General features: G+C 45.7%; 2 protein-coding genes across 12 annotated transcripts in view; one reads left to right on the top strand and one right to left on the bottom strand.

Moving 5' to 3' along the window:
• Window positions 1-9,213, bottom strand: part of mospd2 (motile sperm domain containing 2) — a 91,113-nt gene extending 81,900 nt beyond the window's left edge. For 4 of the 5 annotated variants that reach the window (XM_048540488.2, XM_048540489.2, XM_048540491.2 and 1 more), the window contains exons 1-2: window positions 8,865-8,955; window positions 8,704-8,761 (exon numbers count right to left, since the gene is read on the bottom strand). In XM_048540488.2, coding sequence (XP_048396445.2) covers window positions 8,704-8,761; window positions 8,865-8,936 — 130 coding nt within the window. In that variant the 5' untranslated portion in view covers window positions 8,937-8,955. Of the gene's footprint in view, window positions 1-8,703; window positions 8,762-8,864; window positions 8,956-9,108 lie in introns of those variants that run through there. The other variant, XM_059650383.1, reaches the window with a different exon arrangement.
• fancb (FA complementation group B) overlaps window positions 8,511-12,085 on the top strand; it is a 58,039-nt gene continuing 54,464 nt past the window's right edge. For 3 of the 7 annotated variants that reach the window (XM_048540650.2, XM_048540649.2, XM_048540646.2), the window contains exons 1-2: window positions 8,990-9,240; window positions 10,266-11,722. In XM_048540650.2, the coding sequence (XP_048396607.1) occupies window positions 10,781-11,722 (942 nt within the window). In that variant the 5' untranslated portion in view covers window positions 8,990-9,240; window positions 10,266-10,780. Of the gene's footprint in view, window positions 8,531-8,989; window positions 9,241-9,614; window positions 9,628-9,946; window positions 10,130-10,265; window positions 11,723-12,085 lie in introns of those variants that run through there. The other 4 variants (XM_059650381.1, XM_048540648.2, XM_059650380.1 and 1 more) reach the window with 4 other exon arrangements.

Here is a 12,085-nt window from a genome sequence, read left to right as displayed (position 1 = left end):
CTATTCATGTTACACATTAACTATCTTTACAAAGGAACTCAAGACATTGTTGCTATGTTCGCAAATGATACAAACAGGTGGAGGGGCAGGTAGTGTTGACGAGGAGGGACAAGTAGTGTTGACGAGACAGGGAAGCTGCAGAAGGACTTGGACCAGTGAGAAGAGTGGGCAAAGAAGTGGCATTTAGAGTACAATATTGAGGTTGTGCATTTTGGTAGAAAGTAGAGGGGCAGCATATTTTTCTAAACAGGGAAAGGCTTAGAAATGTGAAGTCAAAGAGACTTAGGAGTCTTGGTTTAGGATTCTCGTAAGGTTAAGACATAAATTCAATTGGCAGTTAGGAAGGCAAATGTAATGTTAGCATTAACTTCCAGACAGCTAGAATACAAGAGCAAAAACGTACTAGCGAGGCTATATAAGGTGCTGGTCAGATCGCATCTGGAATAGTGTGAGCAGTTTCCTATGTAAGGAAGGATGCGTTGGCTTTAAGAAGTTACCACGGTAGTTTATAAGAACAATCCTGGGATGAAGAGCTTGTCAATTAGGTGCACTTGAGGTCTCGGTCTGCATTTGATGGAGCTTAGAAAGATGAAGGGGATCTCACTGAAATTTAGAGAATACTGAGTGGCTTGGATCATGGATTATAGAGATGATGTTTTCATTTCTAGGAGAGGCTAGGATCTGAGGGCACAGCATCACAGTGAAGTGAAGACCCTTTAGAACTGAGATGTAAGAATTTTTTTCAACCAGAGGTTGGTTAGTCTGTGGTACTTGTCGCCGCAGAAAGGTGTGGAGGCCAAGTCATTGAGCAGGTTGAAGACAGAGATACATAGGTCTTTGATTAGTAATGGGAGGAAGGATTATAGGGTCAAGGCAGGAGAACGGGGTTGAAAAACATATCAGCCATGATCGAATGTCATAGCAGTCATGATGGGCTCCTTTATCTTCTGGTTTTAGCAGGGGAGTTATCTTTGAGGTCCTTGCAAATATGTACACATCAAACAATATCCACACAAAACAGGTTATCTGATCATTATTGCACTGACAACTGTGAGATTGCTATGTATCATTAGTTGCCACAAGCACTGGACTTATATAGTCACAAGAATGCGACTACACTTTAAAAGTGATTAATTAGTTATAAAGCACTTTGGGATGCCTTGGTTTGTGCAAAGTGCATCAAAACTGGAAGTCCTTCTAATAGTAAAGATAGAATCTAAGAGAGGGACAAAACCTCTAAGTGCGGGATAAACAAACCACATCCAACTATGGAAGTTAATAGTATAAATTCAAAAGTAAAAGCATTTAAGGAAACAAAAGTCAGTGACAGTTGTAAAGACTGGGACAAATTTTGAATCCAGCAAAAGATAACTGAAAAGATACAAACAGAAAATAAACTATGATGGCAAACCAGCAAGGAACATAAAAACTGACAATAAGAGTTTCCTTAAATATATAAAAAGAAACAGAGAGGTCAAAGTGAACATAGCCCCTTACAAAATTAATCTGGGGAGATAGTTACGGAAACAAGAAATGGCAGAGGAGTTAAACAGATATTTTGCATCATTCTTTGTGATGCAAGATACTTTGAACATCCCATTAATACTAAGGCATCCAGGGGAAAATTAAGTACCATCACCAGCAAACAAGTACAAGACAAACTAATGGGCTAAAGGCATTTAAGTCCCTTGGGACTGATGGTGTGCAGCCCAAGTCCTAAACGTAACAGCTACGGACACAATGGGTGCATTGGTTGTAATTTTCCAAAAATCCTTGTATTGTGGAGAAGGACCATAGGATTGGAAAACTGTCAATGTGATTCCTCGATTCAAAAATATGGAGGGAAGCCGAAAGCGAGTAACTATAATTGGCCTAACATCAAGGACTGGAAAATGTTGAAATTAATTAAAGTACATAATAGCAGTGCACAGTCTAATCAGAGTTAGCATGGTTTCATGAAAGGGAAATCCTGTCTAACTAACTTATGAGTTTTTTGTGCAAGTCTCAACCAGACTGGATAGAGGAGAACTGGTGGACCCGTTGCATTTGGACTTCCTGAAAGCATTTGACAAGGTACCTTATAAAAGGTTAAGTCATGAGAGCACAGTGCTGAATGTAGTATATTGGCATGGAAAGAGAATTGGCTACTGGGTAGAAAATGGTGAGTGGGGACAAAGGGTTCTCTTTCAAGTTGGTTCCACAGGGATCAGTACTGGAATCACAACAGTTTACAATACATATTAATGACTTGGAGGAAGGAAGCAAATGTATATAACCAAATTTGCAGATGAAACAACAATAGACAGAAATGTTTGTTGCGAAGGGGATACAATAGAGATATCGAAACATTAGGTAAGTGAGCAAAAAGTGACAAATGGAGTATAATGTGAGAAATGTGAAGTTCATTTTGGAAAGGAAAACAAAAGAACAAAGTATTATTCAATTGGAAAAAAAAACAAAAAGATGGAACACCAAGGGACTTGGGGTGCTTGTCCAAGACACAATGCTAGCACACAGGTTTAGCAGGCGATCAAGATTAAGAGAATGTTGGTCCTTATTTCAAAACAGTAGAAGAATAGAGAAGACTTACTGCAACTGTACAATGTGCTGGAGAGACCAGATCTGGAGTACTGCGAGTAAATTTGGTCCCCTTATTTAAGGAAAGATATCACTTCCTTGGAGGCAGTTCAGAGAAGGTTCACTAGGATCATCACAGGCATGGAAGGATTGCATTATGAGCAATGGTTAATCAAGTGGGAACTCTGCTCACGGAGAATAATGAGGAAGTGGAATAATGAGAAGTGATCTCATTAAAACATGAAGGATTCTTAGGGGTTCGAAATGGCAAACAAGGATCTTTACCCTTGTGCGACAGTCTAGGAACAGAGAGTATAGTCGCAGAATAAATAGGCACTAATTTAAGACTGAAGATGCGGAGGAATTCCTTCTCAAGACTAACAGAGGGTTGAGTGTCTTTGGAACTCCTTGCCACAGAGAGCTGTGGGGGCAACGTTTTGTGATAATGGAAACTGCAGATGCTGGAGAATCCAAGGTAATAAAATATGAGGCTGGATGAACACAGCAGGCCCAGCAGCATCTCAGGAGCACAAAAGCTGACGTTTCGGGCCTAGATCCTTCATCAGAGAGGGGGATGGGGTGAGGGTTCTGGAATTAATAGGGAGAGAGGGGGAGGCGGACCAAAGATGGAGAGAAAAGAAGACAGGTGGAGAGGAGAGTATAGGTGGGGAGGTAGGGAAGGGAGAGGTCAGTCCAGGGAAGGCGGACAGTTCAAGGAGGTGGGATGAGGTTAGTAGGTAGGAGATGGAGGTGCGGCTTGGGGTGGGAGGAAGGGGCTCACCTTTGTCCCCCTACAACCACACATCAACGAATACCAGTCACGGTTGGGCATAGAGCAGTTTTTCTGCCACCTTCGCCTCCACGCTTACTTCTTCAACCGGGAACCTAACCCTGCCTCCACTGACCCCTTCACCCGCTTCCAACACAAGTCCTCCTCCTGGACACCACCCCCAGGCCTCCTACCCTCCCTTGACTTCTTCATCTCCAACTGCCGTCGAGACATTAACCGCCTCAACCTCTCCACCCCTCTCACCCACTCCAGCCTCTCCCCCGCAGGACGGGCAGCCCTCCGCTCCAACCCCAACCTCACCATCAAACTCGCAGACAAGGGTGGCGCAGTGGTAGTATGGCGCACTGACCTCTACATCGCTGAGGCCAAACGCCAACTCTCCGACACCTCCTCCTACCACCCCCTCGATCATGACCCCACCCCCGAGCACCAAACCATCATCTCCAACACCATCCATGACCTCATCACCTCAGGGGACCTCCCACCCACAGCCTCCAACCTCACTGTTCCCCAACCCCACACTGCCCGTTTCTATCTCCTTCCCAAAATCCACAAACCTGCCTGCCCTGGTCGACCCATTGTCTCAGCCTGTTCCTGCCCCACCGAACTCATCTCCACCTATCTGGACTCCATTTTCTTCCCTTTGGTCCAGGAACTCCCCACCTATGTCCGTGACACCACCCACGCCCTCCACCTCCTCCAGAATTTCCAATTCCCTAGCCCCCAACACCTCATTTTCACCATGGACATCCAGTCCCTATACACCTGTATTCCGCATGCAGATGGCCTCAAGGCCCTCCGCTTCTTCCTGTCCCACAGGCCCGACCAGTCCCCCTCCACCGACACCCTCATCCGCCTAGCCGAACTCGTCCTCACCCTCAACAACTTCTCTTTGGATTCCTCCCACTTCCTACAGACAAAGGGGGTGGCCATGGGCACCCGCATGGGCCCCAGCTATGCCTGCCTCTTTGTTGGTTACGTGGAACAGTCCCTCTTCCGCACCTACACAGGCCCCAAACCCTACCTCTTCATCCGGCACATTGATGACTGTATCGGCGCCGCCTCTTGCTCCCCAGAGGAGCTTGAACAGTTCATCCACTTCACTAACTCCTTCCACCCCAATCTTCAGTTCACCTGGGCCATCGCCAGCATATCCCTCACCTTCCTGGACCTCTCAGTCTCCATCTCAGGCAACCAGCTTGTAACTGATGTCCATTTCAAGCCCACCGACTCCCACAGCTACCTAGAATACACCTCCTCCCACCCACCCTCCTGCAAAAATTCCATCCCCTATTCCCAATTCCTCCGCCTCTGCCGCATCTGCCCCCACGATGAGGGATTCCACTCCCGCACGTACCAGATGTCCAAGTTCTTCAAGGACCGCAACTTTCCCCCCCACAGTGGTCGAGAACGCCCTTGACCGCGTCGACCGCGTCAACCGCATTTCCCGCCACACATCCCTCACACCCCGCCCCCGCCACAACCGCCCAAAGAGGATCCCCCTCGTTCTCACACACCACCCCACCAACCTCTGGATACAACGCATCATCCTCCGACACTTCTGCCATCTACAATCCGACCCCACCACCCAAGACATTTTTCCATCCCCACCCTAGTCTGCTTTCCGGAGAGACCACTCTCTCTGTGACTCCCTCGTTCGCTCCACACTGCCCTCCAACCCCACCATACCCGGCACCTTCCCCTGCAACGCAGGAAGTGCTGCACTTGCCCCCACACCTCCTCCCTCACCCCTATCCCAGGCCCCAAGATGACTTTCCTTATTAAGGAGAGGTTCACCTGCACATCTGCCAATGTGGTATACTGCATCCACTGTACCCGGTGTGGCTTCCTCTACATTGGGGAAACCAAGCAGAGGCTTGGGGAGTGCTTTGCAGAACACCTCCGCTCGGTTTGCAATAAACAACTGCACCTCCCAGTCGCAAACCATTTCCTCTCCCCCTCCCATTCTTTAGATGACATGTCCATCATGGACCTCCTGCAGTGCCACAATGATGCCACCCAAAGGCTGCAGGAACAGCAACTCATATTCCGCTTGGGAACCCTGCAGCCCAACGGTATCAATGTGGACTTCACCAGCTTCAAAATCTCCCCTTCCCCCACCGCATCCCAAAACCAGCCCAGATCGTCCCCTTCCCCCACTGCACCACACAACCAATCCAGCTCTTCCCCTCCACTCACTGCATCCCAAAACCAGTCCAGCCTGTCTCTGCCTCCCTAACCTGTTCTTCCACTCACCCATCACTTCCTCCCACCCCAAGCCGCACCTCCATCTCCTACCTACTAACCTCATCCCACCTCCTTGACCTGTCCGTCTTCCCTGAACTGACCTATCCCCTCCCTACCTATACTCTCCTCTCCACCTATCTTCTTTTCTCTCCATCTTCGGTCCCTATTAATTCCAGAACCCTCACCCCATCCCCCTCTCTGATGAAGGGTCTAGGCCCGAAACGTCAGCTTTTGTGCTCCTGAGATGCTGCTGGGCATGCTGCGTTCATCCAGCTTCACATTTTATTATCCGGGGCAATGTTTTGTGTCTATTTAAGGCTAAGATAGATTCCTGATCAGTCAAATCAAGGGTCATAGGGTAAACACAGCAAAGCGGGCATGAGGAATGTCGGATCAGACATGATCCTAATGAGTGGCAGAGCAGGCTCCAGGGCCAAAAAGATTATTCCTGTTCTTATTTCTATTGTTTATGACAAGCTACAACACTTCTGTTTAAGTCAAGATAAAAGATCAATTAAGCAACCCCAATAAATTCTTGCGTGTTACTACGGAGCAAGCAAAATTTGCCCTTATTAACATTCTTTCAAGATAAATCTTCACATTTTCTGAACTTTCTTCTATCACGTGCCTGCCTCAATACTCTTGTTCACAAGTATAGGAACATCCTGTGGAACATTCTAAGCACCCTGAACCAGAAACGTCCTAACAATAGGAAGTCCAGTTCTGGTCGCCGTATTATAGGAAAGATGTGGATGCTTTGGGGAGGGTTCAGAGGAGGTTTACCAGGATGCTGCCTGGACTGGAGGGCTTATCTTATGAAGAGAGGTTGACTGAGCTCGGTCTCTTTTCATTGGAGAAAAGGAGGAGGAGGAGGGACCTAATTGAGGTATACAAGATAATGAGAGGCATAGATAGAGTTGATAGCCAGAGACTATTTCCCAGGGCAGAAATGGCTAGCATGAGGGGTCATAGTTTTAAGCTGGTTGGAGGAAAGTATAGAGGGGATGTCAGAGGCGGGTTCTTTACACAGAGAGTTGAGAGAGCATGGAATGCGTTGCCAGCAGCAGTTGTGGAAGCAAGATAATTGGGGTCATTTAAGAGACTGCTGGACATGCATATGGTCACAGAAATTTGAGGGTGCATACATGAGGATCAATGGTCGGCACAACATTGTGGGCTGAAGGGCCTGTTCTGTGCTGTACTGTTCTATGTTCTATGTTCTAATATCAAAGAGTTGTCTTGCTTTTTGTTTATTGTCTATGGAGAAACAACTTCCAACCCTTGCTCTCTTGCATTTTAGCCACCACTAATGAAAATAAAACTTAAATATAATTCTTCCCCCAAATCTTTGGTGGTATAGTTAAAAAATCAAGACGCATGATAATGAGGAAAAGACCATCTTCTAGCCATAAATAGATCAGCTAACGAACTGAATGAAAAAAATTGCATTTACATAGCTTTCCAAGTCTTAATACCTCTCAAAGCACTCTGCAGCCAGTGAAGCAGTTAAAATTTAGTTACAACAGCTGGAACCAATTACCACACATCCAGATCTCTCAATTAACAATAAGAAATTATTGTATTATCTACTTAGCTCTATTTCAAAGCATGCCAGAGAGACCTTTTGCTTCCATCCAAAGGTACAGACAGCTTAATCTTATCCCCAAAAAATGCACCCTTGATAGCAAATTAAATGTTTTGCCTCGACACTGTAGTGTCAGACTCTGGATCACTGGAGTGGGATTTGAATTCACAATCTTAACATTGAGCTCAAAATGTACCTGGTTTTGTTTTCGCTCATAACCAACATTTTCCTACCCAGAATTAAACAACATATGGCATTACATTTCAAAAACACCAACTGCCATTAAATAACCTGCCTGTGTGGCAAAATGTCAATGATTTGTTTTTTTTGCAAAAAAAACCTGACCAGATATTTCCTCAGACCAAACATTACCAATCACACCCATAAGCAGACATCATCCACCTAAAATCTGGAAGGTGCCACTGCTGTCCAATATTTTGTTAAATTAAAACATTTGTGAGGCAGTGCCATATGAAATCAAAATAAAGGACACACCAGCACTGAATCAGAAGGGAGACTGAGAGCAGGGTGACTGCAAGTTGCACATACTGGATCAAACTCCAATCGAAAAGATGAAAATGTGAAATAAATGGTCTTGATACAACAGATGAGAGATTTGAAATTTCACATCAGGGTCAAGGAATAGAGATCATCCGCTGCCACACTCAGCTACATCAAGCACCCAGGGAGATGCATGAAACTGACAATTAGCAATAAGCTTCTGCATCATACAAATTAATAACTAATTAAACCCTGGAATGATAGAAACCAACGGGCACAGACACAATAAATCCAAGCCTGGCGCATGTGGGTTAACATCAAGCCTATTCTCAATCAGATCAGAGAAGCTATAGATAGATTATCCGCTGGACAGTGATCTGAGACACACCGTTCGTGTGTAGACATGGGTGCTTTGACAGCCCTGCTCTTTATAATTTTAACATTTTGGATCGATCGAATAAAACAACATAGCTGAAAATTGCCGATGCCGGAGCCAGAGATAACAAAATGTGGAGCTCTACGAACACAGCAGGCCAGACAGCATCAGAGGAACAGGAAAGTTGACGTTTCGGGACGCTCCTTCTGGTCGGACTTTTATTCAGAACAAAAGGGCTCCCGACTCGAAACATCAGCTTTCTGATCTTCCGATGCTGCTTGGCCTGCTGTGTTCCTCCAGCTCCACACTGTTATCTCTGGTTCAGGGCTGGATTGGTGAGCGGGGCGACGACAAAAGAGAGAACGCGGAAGAAGTGGTGTCCAGTCACAACCTGCCGTCTGTATGAAAGGGGAGTGGGCAGTCAGTGACATCGCCCGATTTCGAGCCACTAACGGTAATAGTGGGCACACTTGGGTTCGGGGGTGGAGGGGGGGCAGAAGAGCTGATGCTGGATACATCCAAGACTGGGCTCGCAGCCAATACGAAGGGCATGGCCAGGTAGCCGCAATGCCAGGCCATTCGCTTGGACTTGGAGCTTGAAAATCCCTCCCAGCGATAGCGCGGTACCTTGTAAATACTCGCTGATAAAACGCTGCCTCGTCTCCTCTATCAACTTCTGCCTCTCCTACAAAACAAAACAAAAACACGTATAAAGAGGGGTTATTATCCGCGCTACTGAGCCGCTGCTCCCCAGCCCGATCCCGGAGAGAAACGGCCGGAGCGCTGACCTCCCGCTGCTCCGCTTCCATCCCTCCCGCAGCAGCAGCATCAACGACGGGCCGGCCGGCCGCACCGGTCATGTGACTCGCACGCCTGACCTTTCACCCCACCCAACCGCCCGCCTGACCTCTCACCCCATCCACCACAGCAAATCCCTCCTCCCGTCCCGCCGTCTGCAGCTTTGATATTCAGACAAAAACCAGACGGAGATACTTCACCTTTAGATACGAAGATGAAGTGATATGTTCTCACCGTGTGATTGTCAGATTTATTTCCCTGCCCGCCCGCGGCCTCCGACCGTTCAGTTTGAATTGGGGGTGCGCGCGGGAACGGACTGCTCGAGACCGAGTGTGCGGGAGATGGGCCGTTCGAGATAGTGGAGGGGTCAGTTCTGGATAATGGAGCCGTGGGGGCGGTGCTATGGAGGGCCGGGGCCGGGGCCGGGGCCGGGGCAGTTCTGGACAGCGGGGTGTGGGGAGACAGACGGCAGTTCTGGACAATGGAGACGGGGGTAGTTCTCGTTAATGAAGATGGGGAAGGGGGCAACTCGGATAATGGACACAGCTGGAAGGAAAGGGAGCAGTTCTGGATAAGGGAGATGCGGAGTGGTGGAAGGGGCAGCTCGGTTGATGGGCAGAGGGCGGCAGCAGCTCTGGACAACTGAGACGATGTGGAGGGGTGGCTCCTGTTAATATAAAAGGGAAGATTTCAGCTCCAGATAATGGAGAGGTGGAGGAGGGGGCATCTTTGGACCATAAAGATAGTGGAGGGGTGCTCTAAGAGATGGTGTGAGGGAAGCTCCTGATTGTGGGGGTGGAGCTTCAAATAATGGTGAGTTTTGGGGTGGGGTGAAGCTGTGGGAAGCTCTAGGTAATGGAACGGTTGGTAGAGGGGAGCTCTGGATTCTGGAGGGAGTGATAGAGAACATCTGATAATGGGGACAGTAGAAGGGTAGGGAGGAGAAAATAGTGAAACTACGATAATGGAGATGGTGAGGTGGCTGTGCACGGTAGGGGAGGGGAAGGCAGGGCAGGGGTGGGTTACGAAATGTTAGGAGGGACGTTGGGTGATGGTGAGGGTGTTGATGGGTAAGGAGGAAGTGAGGAATGGGGAGAAGGAAGAGACAAGGTAGTGGTGAATTTACGATTTAGGTGGGTTGGGAAGAGGTTGGGAGAAGGATGTTGGTTGGGAATGTAGAAGAGGGAGGAATGGCAGATAGTTGGCTTCAGTTAGAGGAAAGGTAGGAGAAGTGCATGACTAGTTATTGGAAGCGGTAAGTACTCCATGTAGTCAAGACAGTGTTTTTTGTGTTACTGCTAGTCGTATATATTGCAAATTTCACATGATCTTTGCTTTAATAGTAACTCCACACACACAACATGTTATGTATGTGCTGTATTTTATTTTAGAATTTGGAAATAATACCTACTGAAGTGAGGATCTCACATCACAATGTAACATATCTGTTAAAAATGAGGGCCCACGTCGTTGGAGAAATTGCATTGTTGTATTTTCTACCGGAGATTCACATATATTAATGCTATACCGTCACATCTAATGAAGCAGATCCACATTTCACAAAGATCATGTCCTCTTATGTCTGCTGGAATGAGGTCTCACAAGTGAAGTTGATGTACTGTCGTGTCTGCTGGGGGGAATCCCCACATGCTTTATCCTGTTATAAGTGAGATTGCAACATATTGAAAATTTGCATTTGTGTGACAATTTAGGAAGTTCATGAAGTGAGCATGAGTTCTTGTCATGAGACCCCTCTACATAGAACATCAAAAACCTGAGAAAAGACTGGCAGTTCATTTGTACTGTTTCATCACATTCTTTTTGGGAAAACCTTGATCAACTCACTTTGGTTTAAATATTTCTCCAAATCCAGCTCAAGCTTGGTTGAAAGCAGACAACCGTGGTAATGGAGCCAGAATCCAAAAACAAAACTGTGGACGTAACAACTTTAAAAGGAGAGGTGATCTCTTTTACTGTGTCCAAGGAAAAGCAGCCCAGTGGGAAAATTGATGCAGTTTTGCAATTTAAAAGAATGATATTTGATTCAGAGACTGGGAAATTTATCCAGAAGTTTTTAGGAAAATTCAACCTCAATCAAAAAAGTTCTTCCTTGCAAATTGTTGCCTGTTGTTGTGCTATTGATTCAAGAACAGGACAAAATGTCCCTTGCATCTTGCTTGAGATGTATATAAAGGCTCATTCTAAATTTAGATATAGCTTACTGATGCTGCACAGTTCAAATCAAGTTGTACGTTGTTTGGATTTTGAATTAGAATATGAAATGAACGTAAATGTAACCCTATTGACTGGACCTAGTGTTTTGTGGACCTGTGGAGACCAAGTGTATTATATATCTTATGAAACTAATGGAATTTTTAACATTCCCATTTCATTTACTGCAATTAAATTGATTGGAGAGATTTCTGATGGGGAAATAATCATACTAGGTGTAAGAAAAACTGTTGGACCTGTGAAAAGTGATGAAACCTCTGTTATTCACGCTGATAAATTGATCTGGGGTTGTGAATTTGTCACCTATTCCTTACAAAAGAGGGAAAGCTTCTGTATCAGCCATCATTTCATCCCACATGCTTACAGTTCCGTAGTTACAAGCATACTTATTTGCCCAAGTGAAGAAATAGACAATCAAGTAAAGACTATCGTTGTAGCAACCACATGTAAGAAGCAACTGGTATTGTTTGAAAACTCTGTCCCGAAGAATGTCTGCCAGCTTCCTTTTGAAGAAGCTTATCAAATAAAAGTAGTAACAACAGGCAGAGAGAATTGCTTCTTCCTCGTGTCTTCTAAGGCTGGAATGATCTGTGCTATCTCAAAGGAAACTTGGCAGGTACAAATACAATGTCTCTTTTGATCTTGATGTTTAATCTGGTACCTTTGTTTGTCAGTCCGCTTTAATACTACACCTGGGTTATGATTTGTTTATAGAATGGATCGGTCTTTATATCATTAATTGTTTTCAAATGTTTTAGAATTTGGAAGTGTTATACTTAATGCGTACACGAAGTGCGATTTGGCTCCTATGCAATAAGCTGTCCTAAAAGCTGATGTTAATTATCAGATATTGCAGCATCATTATTATAGCCTACCAATAATTCAAGTTCATTTTTACATTCTCAAGAATTATTAGATAATTTCAATGAACGTAAATTATGCCATAAAGTTCATTTTTCTGCTTGAAACATTTGAATAA

This window comes from Stegostoma tigrinum, chromosome 12 (genome assembly GCF_030684315.1).
Source record: "Stegostoma tigrinum isolate sSteTig4 chromosome 12, sSteTig4.hap1, whole genome shotgun sequence".
NCBI lineage: Eukaryota > Metazoa > Chordata > Chondrichthyes > Orectolobiformes > Stegostomatidae > Stegostoma > Stegostoma tigrinum.
This window is presented reverse-complemented; position numbering and strand designations above follow the sequence as displayed.